This window comes from Chionomys nivalis, chromosome 10, assembly GCF_950005125.1.
Source record: "Chionomys nivalis chromosome 10, mChiNiv1.1, whole genome shotgun sequence".
Taxonomy (NCBI): Eukaryota; Metazoa; Chordata; class Mammalia; order Rodentia; family Cricetidae; genus Chionomys; species Chionomys nivalis.
The window spans coordinates 23,312,515-23,329,767 of NC_080095.1; the positions used below are offsets into that span (position 1 = coordinate 23,312,515).

The window sequence follows — 17,253 nt, forward strand, 5'->3', positions numbered from 1 at the left end:
CACTCTGGTCTCCTGGTTGAAAAGAAAAGGTCCTTTTATCTGGAATTTCCACGTGATTCCCTGACCATCTCCTAGTCCTCCCACCTGGCCTGCACTGTGTCCCTTTGCTGCCTTTGTACATGGGAGGTACCCTGGCCCCTCAGATGGCAGTGCCACACCCTCTGCTCCTTTTCACCACAGGAAGAAGTGCTGTTGCTGTAACCAGTTTTCCTAATGGAGAACCAAGGCCCAGAGAGATGAAGGAATTGGCCAGGACACAGTGTAAGTAAAAGAAAAACTGGGTATGGGCTCAAGGCTTTTGTAATCTGAATGCCACCTTTTCTCTTCTGGCTTGGCTTAAGTGCTCATTAGAAAGCAGGGAACCTTTTCCTCCTCACTTGTGCCTCCTACCCCATCAACAATTTCTAGCAGGGACTCAGGGATCAAACCTTAGACCAGCTATATAGCAGAGAACCCACCACAACCTCAAATAGACAGGTCTTAGAAATCTCACAGCCCCGGGTTGAATTTTAGTGCAAGTATTTGGGAGTATGTGGGGTTAATTGAGCACAGCACTGGAGTCGTCTTGTGCAGCACCAGAGCCTTGGCCTCCCGAGAACAGGCGTAGAAGGATGGGGATAGGGAGGGTCTTACAGTCCTGCCAAAAGCCACACTGTGCTTTGTATCTCAATAAAAAGGTCTCCTGATGGGAAGAAAAAAGAATGGTGTTAGAGTCTCTGCTACCTGGACCAGATTTCATTTGGCTATCAAGATGGATGTTTGATGTCAAGAAATGGGTGGAGCTCTTGGCACCCTGGTCACTGACCCCTGTTCATTATAGTAAAAGAGCAGCTTATTATGGGCATTGTGGGTATTTGTAGGGAATGTCCAGAAGGCCATCTCCTGCATAAGTCCCTGGCCTGGGGACATAGGCATCATAAAGACTACATTTGAAGGTTTATGATCATGGTAAACACTCCCACCCACCTTTAGCCTCTGTCTATTTTGTAGATGACTTCAGAGGAGACAGTAGATGCTAGAGGGATAGGAAAATCAGAGAGAAGAACGGAGGAGAGAGGGCACAGTGGGGAAAGGATGAAGGAGTGGGGAAGTGGAAGGAAGAGGAGGCAGGAGGAGATGAGGAGGAAGGGGATCAGATGAAGGAGCCAAGGGGCAGATGTAGGGGAGAGAAGACTGTGACAATACAGGAGGGGAGGAGAGTAAGCAGGGGAGGGAGGTGTTGGAGCAGAGCCACATGTCCCCAGGCATGTAACATGCTTGCAGAGGGACGGGGACTACAGCTGTCCTTACCTTGTGTTACCTGTCAGATTGATGCAATTATTTCTTTAGAAAACATTCAACAATATTTTATGTCAAAATTAATTCTACAGAAAATATGCTAGTCTGTTTGTGTAGCCGACTTGGCTCAGTGGCTGAGCTGTATTAGGAGAGGGTGAGGTCCCTTTTCTTGGCCATGGGATCTTCCGGGGAAGTGAGGTTTCTGACCCCAAGATTTTCTACTCTGCTGCAAGCATGGCAGTGATTCCACCTCCCCCATAAGGACTCTGTAAATTTCCTGTCTCCCTCTGTTTCTCACAGAAGCACCCAGGCTAGTCAAGGTCTCAAAACTTCCTCCCTGTGGAGGGTGGGAAAGAGCAGGCTCCATTCACTCTCCAGGAGCAGAGCCCATTCTTCCTCCTCCATCTTCCATAGACAGGGAGACTCAGACTGAAAAGCAGATTTTTATGCACCCCAGAAATGTTCCCTGATCCTAGTCCAGTGCCACAGGATCAACTCCTTACTCTACCAACCCAAGACTCCACGCCATCACCAGTACCACACAGACCTGGGAAGTCTCCTTTGTCCTCTGAGAGCAAGATTCAGGGAATCACCTGCAGAGCTGATGCCCACTGCCAGTGTCTGTGATAGCTGAGTCCTGATGTTCCCCGTTGCTGCTGCCTGGTGTGTTGTTCAGTCCACTGCACACTGATGTCTACTTATCCCCACCAGAGACTCCTCCTTCTTCTTAGGAAATGCTGACACAATCAAGCTGTGCTCTGTGCTCTGTCTGGTAATGGACTGATGGATGCTTTCTAGTAATGTGCATTTAGAAGCCCTCCCTAGAGAGAACCACTTCCTGGTCCAAAGCCTGGCTGGCTGATCTGAATTTCAGTACTGGCGAGAGATGGAAGCATTGCAGGACCCGAGGCTAATCACCTTCTTCTGGGCTAAGTGCTGCCTCTCTGCAACAGCCATGTTTGCATTCTACCGTGTAAGAACTCAACCTTATGACTATAGAGTCTATTACCTTATAGACATCTAGCCAGGCGGTGGTGGCACACGCCTTTAATCCCAGCACTTGGGAGGCAGTGGCAGGCAGATCTCTGTGAGTTCGAGACCAGCCTGGTCTACAGAGCTAGTTCCAGGACAGGCTCCAAAGCCACAGAGAAACCTTGTCTCGAAAAACCCAAAAAAAAAAAAAAAAAAAAAAAAAAGCCAAAAAACCCCCAGAAAACCTTATGGACATCTAGCTTTAGTCCATATCTATGAATGCCAGCAGACAGTATCTTTCTTGAGCCCATAAAGAAACTTCCTCATCTTGATGCACCTGTGTCTCTGCATCTCCACCCCTGCATTTTAAACTTGCCTTTACTGTGACTTTCTTTGTTTTGTGGAGACTCAAAGTTTTCATGAACTATTTCCTTGTGGAACATGGAATTTGGGGTAACAGAAATCTGTGTTTCAGATCACTGTCAGTCAAATGGCTCTAATAAAGTCTCTGTTATTCCCGTTAAGATGAGAGCTGTGGTGTCTGCTTCAACAGTGGGATTAGAAACTCATCAGGCATGGGTTAGTTCCAAAGTTTCTGTCCCCCAAACGGAGGTGCTGGTCCTAACAAGGATTTTATCTGGATAATCAAAGGTTTATAGTCTCTGTGCCCCAGAGAAGCAGATCACCGATGGTGCACTTCTGCTTGCCAAGAGTCACCCTAACTTCCCACAAATGCCAATTACCTCACCAAGGGTACCCATCCCTCTGTCAGCCCAGACAGTCTGAATCAGCTCAAAGATCACAACCCTGCTATCATATAAAAATCTGTTTTCTTTTCTGCCATTTTGCTTCTTTTCTCTGCCACCCCAGAAGAGGTGACAGCCTTGACAGTTTAATCCCCAATAAATCTTTGTTCTTGCCACACTGTTTCTGTTTCCAGGGAGAGACTTCTTTGTGCCTTTAAAGGGGCCTTATCCTCCCTAACTGATCTAAAGTGAAGATTTTTGACATTCTTGTGTGCCAATCATTTGCTTCTGCTGGCCCTGGACCTCTTTATTCCCCTGCTGTAGTGATATTTCATTTGTATTTTAATAAATTAAGCTTGCTTGAAGAACAGAGAGTAAAGCAGCCCCATTGGTCAGCTGTACAGACCAGGCAGTGGTGACACACACCTGTAATCCCAGCAGCCTTACTAGTTTGAAATAGAAGTCAGGCAGTTGTGGTACATGCCTTTAATCCCAGTCCTAGGGAGGAATATAAGATGTGGGGAGACAGCTCTTTTACACAGTCTCCTTCTGAAATTCCTGGAGACTGGATGGCCATTTCAGATTGAGGTAGAGGTAAGAGCCAATGTCTGATGCTTTTGCTTTCTGACCTTCAGCTTGAACCCCAATATTTGCCTCTGGATTTTGATTAATTGTGCTATACCCACCAAGTAGTCAAGTCTGAGTTTTAGAGTCTGCCTCTCCAGCTCTTTTTCTCAGTCAGTGTTTGCTGGATTTACATCAATATTACATAATCTATGGTCATCTGAGTGGAGGGCACCTCAGGTGCCATAGTGAAGGCCGAGGACCAGCCTGCAATTTCTTAATTAGTTATGGAAGGGGAGGGCAATGCCCATGGTGGTCCCGTGTTTGTATGAAAGCAGACTGAGCAAGCCCCGTTAGCCAGTAGGAAGCACCTTCTATGGCCTCAGCATTGGCTCCTGACTTCAGAATGCTGCCCTGTTTGAGTTCCTGTCCTAACTTCTTGCAATGATAAAAACTGCTGTGCAAATGTAAGACAGAGAAATTCTCTCTTCCCCAACTTCCATTTCAGCCTTGGCATTTCTTTCATCGTAGCAGTAGAAAACTGACCTAAGATATCCACTAACTGCCCTCTCCTCTGTCCATCCCTACTTCCTGCAGAGACCTTTCAGAATTTCCTTTTGTGTGTGTCTCTCATTGCATGACTGCAGCCTGTTGTATCTCTGTATTTTTCTACTCCTGGAGCCTGTTGAACAAAAGTCCTGCTGGTTTATCAGGCAGCTCCCCTATGCACCCCTGGGCATCCCATCCTCTGTAAAGGGATGCCTGTCCACTGGCATCCTGAGTATCATTCTGACAAGTCTCTTTCTCTTTGAGGACACCTTCAGATAGAGAATCTGTTGCTCCATCACTGACTGCATCCCTCCCTGTGCCTTTGTTCCTGTGCTATTGGAATCCTCCTGCTGGAATACTGTCAGGCTCTTCTCTAAGTCTCTCCCACTTCCTCCTCACTCTGAAGTTCTCCTCAAGGCTGCCTTTTTTCCTTCTTTCTCTCTCTCTGTCACTTGATCAATCAAGGACCTTTTCCATTCCAAACTTGACTCCTCAACTTGCTTATATCCTTAAGTCTCTTTTCCTCCTCCCACTTACAGATCTGATTAAGCCTCAACACCTTACTTTTTATTGTAATATGTCCTGAATGTGATTTAAGTCAAACATTCTCAGTGACCAGTAGATGACATATTCGATACCAGATTCTCACTTATCTAGACAAATGCTGCCATTGATCAGGTCTGAGTACCTCTATGTTCAGACTTTCTTTAGCCTCAGTTCTTTCTTCTCCCTCTGTGCCTCTTGCCAAAGTCCAAACCTCCTCCAAAAATTCATTAGAGCTTGGAGCCCTCACTTCCTCTACTTTCAGCTTTGAACTACAGGTCATAGCATTTCTGTGGGTACTCAGAGAGTCTTTACACTTACCTTCGAAACATCACATGCCAGTACAGCATCCTCTATATTGTTCTTAGCATTCTTTTCTACCAACTTCCCACAGAGCATCCCACAGAGCTCCCAACACTCAGTGCCTTTTCCTGATCAAATTCTGAGATCAAAGTCATGAAAGCTTCAAGGATCCAATCCAGACAAGATGATAAGGAGTGAAAGCCTGGGTCACTTCTCCAGGGAAGAGCAAAGACTGGGGAGGTGCTTGCTGAGTGTGCAGGAAATACTGAATGTATAGTAGAGGAACATAGGTATAAATACCAGGAAACATTGCCACCTATTATAAAATTAATAATGCATCTGTGGTCTCATGAACGATGGTGATGTCATGTTTGGTGCAATTATTATCTGGTTAAATATATAATGCATTTGCAAATTTACCTGGGATAGTTAAGCCATGTAACACATACCTAAGACATGGTTACTGCTTTCAATTGGAAATCAAATATGAATTAGGGAGATGTGATCGTGTGTCACGTTGACATTTGGTGGACTTAAGGTAGCTGTAATTGATTGTCAATTTTATTTCTTCTGTAATTAGCTAAGGCCCAAGGATCTAGGTGCACCTGTGAGAAATATTTCTTTCTATCTTTTTTTGTTTGTTTGTTTTTAGTCAGGGTATCTCTGTGTAGCCTTAGTTTTCCTGGAACTCACTCTGTAGACCACACACTCAGAGATCTCCTGAGTGCTACTCTAAATGCATTGGGACATAACACCTGGTGAGGAACTTTGTCTTAATTAAATAATTTTAAGTGGGAAGAGGCACTTCTACTCTGAAAATTATGAGGTGGGAAGATCCACCTTTAATCTATATTATATTCATCTATATTTATATAGACTGCTAAAAGTCTATATAAAGGATATGGCAGAAGAATTCTTGCTTCCTTTCCCTTCTTCTTCTCATACCCACTACTAAGTCCATCCCTTAAGTGGCATCAGAGTGTACTTCTTCAAGATTCCAGCATATATGGATGACCAGGTGAGACATCTAGGGCTGTAGACTGAAAATTAGTGGAGTTATGGACCTTCTATTGGCAGACAACTATTGTTTGACTAATGGGACCACAGCATTTAAGATATTGCAAAACAAAACCCTTTCTTTATATATAGAATCCTTATATAACTTTGGTTACTCTAGAAACCCTGACATATGAAACAATCGTCCATTCACTGAATATATTTAATGATAAATGGATATGTAATAGTTCCATGTAATTTAGCTCTGGTAAGGAACATTTCAACTCTTTATAATCACGAGGTTTTCATCAACGAGACAAGTATACACTTTCTGCTGCCCCCACTTTTCAGTGAGAACATCAGTTATCACTATCATCTTTGGACAGAATGTGTGCAGCACACAGGGAGGGTGACACAGACGTGAGCTATGAAAAGACAGGTGCACCTTTCCCTTCTCCCCACCCAAGAGCCTCAGGAGTTTGAATTCTTGTCTTCCTGTTGGTGAAGCTGCTTTGGGAGATCAGGCTAACTTGACTAAATGAGTCAGCTAGAGGTATTTCACTGACTGATTGCTGATCAAGGTATCTGTTTCCTGGTCCCTCAGATGGGACATGCTGACATATAAGTGCCACCACAGATCAAAACTTATCTTTCCACAATGCCTGTCCTGACAAGAAATCAAGAGCCCAATAAACCATTCTACCTTCAAGTTGCTTCAGTTGGGTACTGGGACTCACCAACAAGGACATCAGCTAACATTACCCAGGCTGTCCTCATACTCCTGGTCTCCTGGCCTCAGCCACTCCAGTGCTGGGATTACATGTGTGTATAACCTCAGCTGTGGCAGTTCTTTCCCAGGTCCCTCCACACCCTTCCCACCTGACATCTCTCCTTCCCATTATTCCTCTGTCTTTTCTCCTGCTTACCCCTTCTCCTTCCTCTTTTGCTTCTCCTCTTTTCTATCTCTCTCTATCTCTCTTCACCCCATCACAGAGGTTAAGTATAAGCTGTGCTTTGAGTAGGTCCGAAGAAATCTCTTATCAAAAGCCATGAGAGAGCTGGGCATTACCTCAGTGGTAGGGGGCTTTCCCAGCAAGCACACGATGCTGGGAGTTATTGCACCAAGTTTATAGCAACAAGGGAACAAAGAAATGGTCATGAGAGTAAAGTTGGACATGGAACCTTGAGCATGTGCCAAATCTTCATCCAACAGTATGACTCATGAGTGCCTAGAGGAAAAACCACCCAGCCTGGATCCTCATGTGTCCCTGACATTGTGGGATATTTCATGTTTATGTTTCAAGCTGTGCATTTGGGGACAATTATTCTGTATTAGTAGATGTGGGTAAAGACCAGTCTCCCTCATAGAACTCAGAACCAAGAGAGAAAGGAACGGCAGACAGGTCAGAAGACAGCATGCAGGCTCACCCTGAAATGACTAAGGTAAATCCTTCATGCTCTGACTCCATCTTGTGTTTGCTCACACAGTTCTCAGCCTGCTGTGTCAACATTCAGCCATGACTGTCTTCACATGTATTTGAGATTTCCATGGACTTGTCATGGTCCAAATGATTCAACCAGAATAAGTAAGGGAAACTAAAACACATAAAGATGTTATAGACCTACATTAACTGTTATGCTTTGATTGAGATAAATGCTCTGCTATGCCTGGAAGGAATATTTCAAATTATTCTGACCTGCATCTAACATGAATGTAAATTATGTTCATTGTGGTTATTACCTTTCAACATGCTGTGCTTCTGAGCTCGGGCTCTTACAGATTTTCACGAGCATAAGCCCTCCTTTGCTGGGATCTTTAATAAAAGTGCTTAAAACATTAATTGGCTTAATAGCATTGTTGTCCATAAGTGTCTTGGATCATTTTAGCACCACAGCAGTGTCTTACAGTAGATTCTTCCCTAGGCATAAGCCCCTTCTTGCCCTTCGTTCTCTGTCCCCACAGACACAATGATGACCACCACTGTTGCTCTGTCCTTCATTCCTCAGACCCTGTTCCATCCTTACCAGCATCTGCTGAAGTGGGCACCATTGTTTACTGCCAACACTGCAGGATCCCAGGATCAGAGACCAGTTAATGCTGAGCCAAGCCAAGTGATCTCACTGGTTGGATAATGTCCTAAGCCCTCATCCTCTTGATAGTGTCTTTCATGCACACAGCCTGACTTGCCTCAGGCTCAAAGTAAAGAGGCCAGCAGACCCTGGCCTGAAGTCTCCAAAGCTGTGATTCAATCCAAACCTTTGCTTCCCTTAGTGGGTTTCCTCAGATGTGCTGTCCCCAGTGATAAAAATCTACTGACACCCCCTCTATATACTGTCTGCTTAGTGGTCCTCAGTAACAACAGAAACCAGATGGAGGCAGCCAGCTGGATGGCAGCTCAGCATCCTCTCTGAAGGCTCTGGTGTTGGGCTGTGATCTGCAAATCAGTCAGTTCACAGTGGCTGCCCCTTGGAGACCTTTGCATCTGGACACTTTGCCCTGAGTTCAGTTTGGATCACAGGTGTCTGAGATCACTACTGTAAACATGCCCCTCCCCTATCCTGAGTATCTGTGTCCTAGACTCAGACTTCCCCCCCAGTATTAGGTCATAGCTAACAGGCAAAATTAGATGTACTCAACATCAGGCTCCTTAGATACCTGGGCTGAAGCCAAGAGGGATGGAGGGATGCAGCTGACCTATGACAGTGCCCATAAAGTACATGAGGAAGCCACCTCAGGGCCTAGAATGACTGTTGAACATATTGGAATTGTTGCGACATGACTGATGACAATACCTTGGCCCCTTCTTTTTTTTAATTATTTATTTATTTATTAAAGATTTCTGTCTCATCCCCATCACAGACTCCCATTTCCCTCCCCCTCCTCTAATCAACTCCCCCTCTCTCATCAGCCCTAAGAGCTGCCCTGTGGGGAGTCCACGGACCTCCCACCTCCTTCCAGGTCTAGTAAGGTGAACATCCAAACAGACTAGGTTCCCTTGGCCCCTTCTTATTACTCCATGGTTCTAATGGTTTGATACCTTGGTTCTCAACTGGGAACGTAATTCAGTGTGTGATCCCAAGCTGTAATTTTCTGTAACTACATGTCTACCTGCTCAGTGTCTGTTCTTAGGAGGTTGAGACTCATGTATGTTTCAAATTGAACATCTAACTTTCCCTCTCTGTGCAGGCCTCCAGCAAGGTTTCAGGGATCACAGATTCTCCATGGACGCCAAGCACCCCAACCCATTGAACCTTGGTCTCCTCTTATCCTCTATCTAGGCACAAAACCATCTCATCACTGAGCTGAATCACCCACTCTCCTCTCCAGATGTGGCCTGGTGTTCCTTATAACTCTCCTTAGTGACAATGGCTACGTCTTCCCATAACAGTTTTCTGTCCTATAGACAGAAACAGTTAAGATGCTCCCAAAACAGGAACAGCGATTTACCCATCCAGAGCTCCCTGTAGTTCTGAGCCCTTTAAGGATCCTCTCAGGGCCAATCTCTTTGTCATCTGTGGACTGTTTTTCTTTTGCTAAACACCCAGGAATCTTAGAAATGCCCCTATTGCTCTATGCCTTGCAAAATCTTTTTTTTCTGGTCATCTGACCACCTGCTTATCCTCTTCTGACCTCAGGACAGAGGTCACCTGATCCATAGACTCATTTGCGTGCTCTCTGTGATGCATCCAGGGCCTTGTTTTATGATCCACCTGCCCAGCACCATGGTGAAGCCTCGGGCATGATACCCCGGCTTTTGGAATATTGTTCCTGTGAAATCAGGAATTGTGGAATAATATCCCGCCAAGCACTATGTCTAGCTGTGACGTCATGGGAAGATGACTAAGCTTTTCTGTTTCTCAGTTTCCTCCTCCATAAAAGAAACTGATAATGACATGTAGGTTAGTGGTCCATCAGAGAAGTCACAGACTGTAAGTGACAATTTCTAGGACTCTGTTGTCACTAGAGCCACACCTTTGCCAATCGGAGCTGAGTGAACACAGCCTGGTTACATTCTGTGCAGTTATACATTTATTGCATTTGTGAAAGTCCTGCATTTTGGGTAAGGAAGGGGAGGTGTCCATCTATTGTGTGATGTTGGCCAGTGGGAAACCTAGGATAAAGCTCCTCTCCCCCAAGTAGATGAAAGGAGCTGAGCTGACCAATCGACTCCATGCAGAAGCAGGAATAGTTTCTCTACAACAGTGCCAGATGTGGGTAGGGCCAGGAGCCTCTGAAGGGACACTGGGTGTCAGAGCATGGGTGAGGAAATGTTTGAGGCAGGAACTGGGCACATACTGGTCTCAGATGCTAGAAACACAGAGAGGGCAGCAGGTTCCCTTCTCAGTCCTGGTCCTGAGTTCCACAGAATGAGCCTAACAGCTTGAATAGTCCCATGAAGTCTGTGAAAGTTGAAGGTCGATATAACCATAGCACAGATAGGGGCTGAGCCTACTTGCCAAGATCTAGGCTTTGGGCAGAGGCACATACAGGAGAGTCAGCAGAGAGAGGCCTCAACTTTCACCTTTGGACAACTGAGCAAAGGGACAGAGGCTAAAGGTGGGTGCCTGTGTTTACCATGATCACAAGTTTTCAACTGTAATCCTTTAGGATGCCCGTGGCCCCCACTCTAGGGACATAGGGAAGTATAGTCCTCTAGACGTTCCCTACAACAATCCCTTTTACCCCCATAATAAGTCAGATAATTGTGAATAATTGAACCTGTGTCACTCACCAGGCTGCCCAGAGAGGTCCACCCAGTTGCTTGCTACCACACAGCCATCCCAAGAGCGAAAACCCAGTCTGGTCCAGATGTCATCTTTCTTCCCACCAGGAGGCCTTCCAAGCCTGAGGTGCAGACCACCATTTAGTCACTGGCAGCACTAAAAGAACCTTCCCTGTTTGTCCTTCTCCCTCCTGTTCCCAGGTTGCCAAGGCTGTGGCACCACAGCATATGTCTCCAGCGCTGCCTTGCAATTTTTCCTCCCGAGGCCCAGTTTCATGCACCAGATTCAGTCACGGGCCTTGGGATTTCCCAACTCACCAAGAGGCTCTTTTATGGCTTCTGTCAATTACTACGGCAAGGGTCCTAAGTGTGGTGTGGGGGATAACAAAAAATGAGGGTTCCCTTCTAATACATCCTTCTGAAGAGAGGGAATGACATACGGCGTTCTGATCAGACAGGGCTCAGCCCACCCCACACCCTGCTGCACTTCTGGCTTGCTCTGTGACTGGGGATGTCCATGCCCCACTCTGGATCTTGGTTCTCTGTAGGGAGATTGGCTGCTGCAGCAGCGCTTCCTCCAGTGCTGATGACAGAGAGCACATGACATGCGCTGCTATCTGGGGGGCCAGAGCACCTCCATACCTCCCATGCACCTTCAAGGAGGCAGCAGGGGCTGCAGAGCAGGGACACAATGCAGCCCTGTGGGAGGCCACAGAGATGCTCACAGCACCATCTGACCCTCACAAAATCAAAAGATCTTTCTCTTCAGCCTAGAGAACAGAGAAGATGATGGTCCTACTTGTAGCTTTGGGGTTCCTGATGGCAGGGATCTGCCCTGATGTTGGCTGCCAACAGGATGGCACACCAGAAAGTAACACTGAACTTCAGGAAGACCAAAACAATGGGACACGAGTGGACAGTCTAACACTGGCCTCAACCAACACTGACTTTGCCTTCAGCCTCTACAAGGAGCTGGCTTTGAAGGATCCAGATGAAAACATCGTCTTCTCCCCACTCAGCATCTCAGCTGCCTTGGCCCTCCTGTCCCTGGGAGCAAGCAACAACACGCTGCAAGAGATTCTAGAAGGTCTCAAGTTCAATCTCACAGAGACCCCCGAGGCAGACATCCACCAGGGATTTGGGCAGCTCCTTCTCATGCTCAGCCAGCCAGGGAACCAGGTGCAGATCAATACAGGCAGCGCCATGTTTGTTGATAAGAAACTGCAGATCCTGGCAGAGTTCAAGGAGAAGGCGAGGGCACTGTACCAGGCCGAGGCCTCAAGTGTCGACTTCCAGCAGCCTCATGAGGCCAAAACTCTCATCAATGACTATGTTAGGAATCAGACCCAGGGGAAGATCAAGGAGCTGATCTCAGGCCTAGATGAGAAAACAGTAATGGTGCTGGTGAACTATATCTACTTTAAAGGTGAGGAAAGGTACAGGGTGGTGAGTGGAGGGAAAAGATATTGACTGGGCACATTGGATCCATACACTGACCCCTTAAAAGGAGGAGATCACAACCTGGAGACATGGGTGACTCACATCTCTCTACTCACATCCCCTACTTTTCTCCTAGGGTTTTTTGGATATAGTTGTGGTTCCTGGCTCATGCTAATCAGAAGCCCTGAGGTCTTCAGTCTAAGAGTGCCAAATTTGGTTGGGACTTAAACTTACTCACTGGCAGAATGCATAGCTCCCAAGTCCAGTCCTTCCTGAGCATGCAGAAGCTGTGATTTCTCTCTGCAGAGAATAGTTCCCTCATTCTTCCCACTCCAGTATCTCTAATATGCTCCTATAGAAGGTGTCCATCCCTAGAAGGATTCAGGTGTGCTGTGGACTCTGTGACCTAAGGAGTGTGCCTGCCCAGAATTATGAGGGAAAGTAGCATGGCCCATAAGCCTTGAAGAGCCCCGCGGGCAATTCCTATGCAGGACCTCTCCCTTGAGCCATTTCAGGAATGAGCTGCACCTGGGATAGGAAAGCAGGAATGCTGGAGACTAAAGAGAGGGCAGTGTCAGCCAGGCTATGTTTCTGCTTCGGTAACTAACTAGTCCATCAGCATGAAGGTCAGAATGCCCAGGACACATGTCGGGGTCAGCGAGTCTGAAGAGAATGGGTGCAAGGGAGTAGAGAGACACAGCTGGAGATAGAATGGCTAAGGATCGTGTGGGGACCTCCAGAGCCTACACCCACAACACCCTGCCTGATAGAGAGTAGGGACCAAGGTGACAGCCCAGAACTGGTGTCTGACAGAATTTGTGATGTGATCAGAATGGCATTGATCAGGGGTTAGATTACAGATATTCCAAAGCAGGCTGTGAGTTGTGGGCAGAAAATCAAGGTGTCCATGCACAGAAACAGGGACTAGGAGGACTGAGGACATGAGGACAAGCTGGCTGCAGAGCTGCTGTGAGCTGGGAATGGTGGAAGCAGAGTGATGGCCTGAAGGATGGCTGGGCTTGTCTCTCTAAGCTTAGGACCCATAACCAAGATTGCTTGCCTGTGAGATAGAGATGCTTGTTTAGGCTACTAGATCCCATTCCAAGAGGTTGTTTCAGTACCAAGTCCTACAGGCTGTGTTGGTAATGGGAACATAAACTAGGAATTCAGGATAAGTCAGGACAGGATATCTGTGGAGGTGGCCACAGCCCCTGTGTGAGCCGAGGACCTTTACTCGTACTTATCCCACTATCTGTGGACTCAGGGATTGCTCATGGTGTGGGAGAATTCAGTCTCTTTTGCCCTGTTTCCTCTAAAACCTGTCCCACAAGCCATTGCCTTCTAGACATGGTTCCCCTTGAGGAAGAACGGGTCCCCAACTCTCCCTAAAATCCAATCTCACCATATATCTCATATCTATGTTAGACTTCCCATGCCTAGATCCCTCACAGTTGCTCAGGAACTCAAGTAGGCAGGTTTTGGCTTTGAATTTCCCCTTTCCAAACTAAGCTTGGAGTCTCTTCTCACCTCTGGGAGCTTGTCCACCTACAAGGGTATTTTTCCAATCCAGCATCCCCCGCCCTGAATTGTTGAAGATGGATTGATTGCTGTCACAACTTAGAAGCAGAAATAGGATAGTCTCTCAGGTGACATTACTGATGACCCCTTTCATCTTTAGGTCAATGGAAGATGCCCTTTCCACTGGGAGATACTTTAAAGTCCATGTTCCACTTGAACAACACAAAGTCTGTGGAGGTGCCCATGATGAATATTGAGGACCTGAGAACACCCTACTTCCGGGATGAGGAGCTGTCCTGCACTGTGGTGGAGCTGCAGTACATAGGCAATGCCAGCATCCTGTTCATCCTCCCTGATGAGGGCAAAATGCAGCAGGTGGAAGCCAACCTGCAGCCAGAGACCCTAAGGAAGTGGAGGGACTCTCTGAGTTCCAGTTGTGTGTCTGCAGGACCCAGATCTTGTATGCCTCCCCAACCTAGTCTCTGCCCAGTGTCCCTGTACCTCAGAATCTCACTAGCACCTGTGTGATGGTTGGAGAGGAGGCAGGGGCAGGAGGAGTGCAGGTGAGTTTCCCTCTGCGGACTAGGGAGTTGAGGGAATTTTACTGTTGTTTTTGTTGTTCACAAGATGACATCACCCGGAGCAGGATCTGAGGATTCTTCTGCATCTACCAGGCTGTAGTTACAAAAAACCTCCAATGGCTTTTAGAAGGCAGAGGGGGTGAGAGTGAGATGACATCAGCTCTGAGAATCAGCTCTGCCTTGTACAGCCAACTCATCCCATCTCATCACTAATTCATTCACCAGTAGTGCAATGATGACTTGAAGACCTACTATGTGACGTGTTCTGATTTAGATCCATAGAATATATCAGAGATTAAAGCACAAATTTCTTACCAATGTGGGCTCATCTTGCAATTGAGGAAGAGAGGGGGCGAGCTAGGGTCAGATGGGTGTGCAGATGGAAATAGGTGACTCAATAGATGAAGTCTGTGGGTCCACACGACTAGGGAAGGATTGCATTTTTGAATCTGGGAGCAAAGCATTTTTGGAAAGAAAACAGCTGGTACCATGCCTTGCTGTCTTGCTGTAGGAAATCCTAGAGCCAGTAGCCCTTAAGTTGTCTGCCCACTGGGGCGTGGCCTCTTATAGTATTTATGCCAATGTAAAGCCTGCATCTGGCTTCTTTTTCGGCTGCGGGATTTTGTTGCTATTCCCCATTCCAGCAAAGGATTCTGATTTGTGAGTCCACCTCCAAATATTTAACCATGTATTACTCTCAGTTCTGAGATAGTGTGGGATTTCTTTTAAGCGTCCTTCCTCACTGCCTTTCCAGCACAGTTGGATAATTATTGCAATGGGAAAAGCAAAATCATGTGATGTAGGCACTAATGGAAAGAGGGCTTTTCCGGTGAGAGGACAGTGTGTACACGTGGCCTGGCTTCAGTGTGGTTTGAGGGGAACACACAGTTCAGTGAGACTTACATTTCTCTTTCCATGCTCAGGAAAATCGACAAGCTCTCCCTGCCCAAGTTCTCCATCTCCACTGACTACAGCCTGGAGGACATCCTTCCACAGCTGGGCATCAGGGAAGTCTTCTCCATACAGGCTGACCTGTCTGGGATCACAGGGACTAAGAACCTGAGAGTCTCTCGGGTAAGGCAAAAACACACTGGGTGGTTCCCATTCGTGCCTGAATGTGGATGGTGAGGCCAGTGTGGAGGGCGGGGGCAGGAAATGTGTGAGAAAGCCTGCATTTCTGAGATTTCCTCATCCTGGGAGGTCAGATTGCAGCCTAGATACGTATATTATGCTGGATGCCAAGCAGTCAATCCCTGCCCGGCCTTCTGAACATAACCTCACCCAGAATCATTGTTGGGAAGGAGCCTGTGCTTGGTCTTAGATCATCACTTGCACCAACCAGTGCTGTGGTGCAGACGCCACCCACAATCCACTGCAGGGCAAACCACTTCCAGTCTCAGCTTCTTCATTGCACAGATGGCCCAGAACTTCTGGATTAGTGCACAGAAGAATATCACTAAAGGAAATAGCAAGGAATAAAAGGCATTTGTAATAAAAAAAAGAAAACTTAAGAAAAGGAAAGGGGCTAGAGAGTTGGCTCAATAGTTAAGAGCACTGGCTGCTCTTCCAGAGATCCTGAGTTCAATTTCCAGCAACCACATCGTGGCTCACAACCATCTGTAATGAGATATGGTTCCCTCCTCTGGCATGCGGATATACATGAAGGCAGAATATTGTATACATAAGAAATAAATAAATATTAAAATAATAAAATTTTTTTAAAAAGGAGAGAAGTTGATTAGGACTTTAAATTACATTCCCAGATGCACAACCTAGCAATGCCTAGTTTCTTGTCCAGTGCCCACTCAGATTCCCAGGCTCTGATCTGTACCAGCAGGACATGGCAGTCTAGGAAAGAGAAGCCATGCCATGTTTATTACTGCTGTATGTCCCTAGGAGGCTGGAGCAGGAGAGATGCTGAAACCTGCACTGGCTGCCAGCACACTAGATATTCCCGGCGAATCTCATGAGAAGTTGCCTGTGGAGTAAGGACAGGCAGTGCCTATGCCCATCCTGCAGTGATTACTGGGATTTAGGGCTGCAGAGATTCTCAGAGACCCAGGACTTGTGTCATCTCACACCCTGAGCAGAGCCCATGGCAGGAACAAACAAGCTCACCAGTGACTGAGGCCAGCAGTCGATGCTTGCTCCAGGAATCTCCTCTCCTGCCCTGTCTGGTCTCCGGTGAGTGATGTCTTTCTCCTACAGGTGGTCCACAAGGCTGTGCTGGACGTGGCTGAGACAGTCACAGAAGCAGCAGCTGCCACGGGAGTCCAGATTGTGGCAACGTCTCTAAATATGAATCCTTTGAATGTGAATTTCAACAGGCCATTCCTGATGATTATCTCTGACACAAATACCCAGACTTCACTCTTTATGGCCAAAGTCACAAATCCCAAGGAAAACTAGAACACCCCAAATGGTGAGGCTTCCTCCTGGGTGCCAGGATTACGCCTGTATGTGGTTCTCTATGTGCATTTTGGCCTCCATGTTCTGATTGGCTGTGTGTGCCTGAGTGGAGAGTTACAGTGACTCACTGTATGACTCCACCATGCACAGGGCCTGTGGACAGTGTCGGACTCCCCATACTCTTGACAGCACTAGCTTATGTTCCTGACACTGAACTCTGACTCTGTGTCCCCACCCCATATGAGCCTCTGCCCAAAGCATGGTCCCTTCCAGGTAGGCTCAGCACTTCCTGTACTATGGTTATATCTGCCTTCAGCTTCCACAGGCTTCATGGGACTATTCAAGCTTTTAGGCCCATTTTGCGAACCTCAGGCCCAAGACTGAGAAGGGAACCTGCTGCCATCTCTGTGTTTCTAGCATCTGGGACCAGTGTGAGCCCAGTTCCTGCTTCAAACTTTTCCTCCCCCAGGCTCTGACATCCAGTGTTCCTTCAGGGGCTCCTGGGCCTGCCCACATCTGCCACTGTTGTGGAGAACATATTCCTGCTTCTGCATGGAGACGATTGGTCAGCTCAGCTCCTTTCCCCTACTCTACCTACGTGGGGTAGAGGAGCATTTTCCTAGGTTTTCC

The 17,253-nt window shown here is 47.0% G+C and overlaps 1 protein-coding gene across 1 annotated transcript; it reads left to right on the forward strand.

The window, feature by feature from the left end:
- The first annotated feature begins 11,464 nt into the window (after positions 1-11,464).
- On the forward strand, positions 11,465-17,253 carry LOC130882546 (serine protease inhibitor A3N-like). Its single transcript, XM_057782755.1, has 4 exons — positions 11,465-12,101; positions 13,794-14,061; positions 15,132-15,288; positions 16,423-17,253. The coding sequence occupies exons 1-4, from the start codon at positions 11,465-11,467 to the stop codon at positions 16,621-16,623; spliced, it is 1,263 nt and encodes a 420-aa protein (XP_057638738.1). The 3' UTR covers positions 16,624-17,253.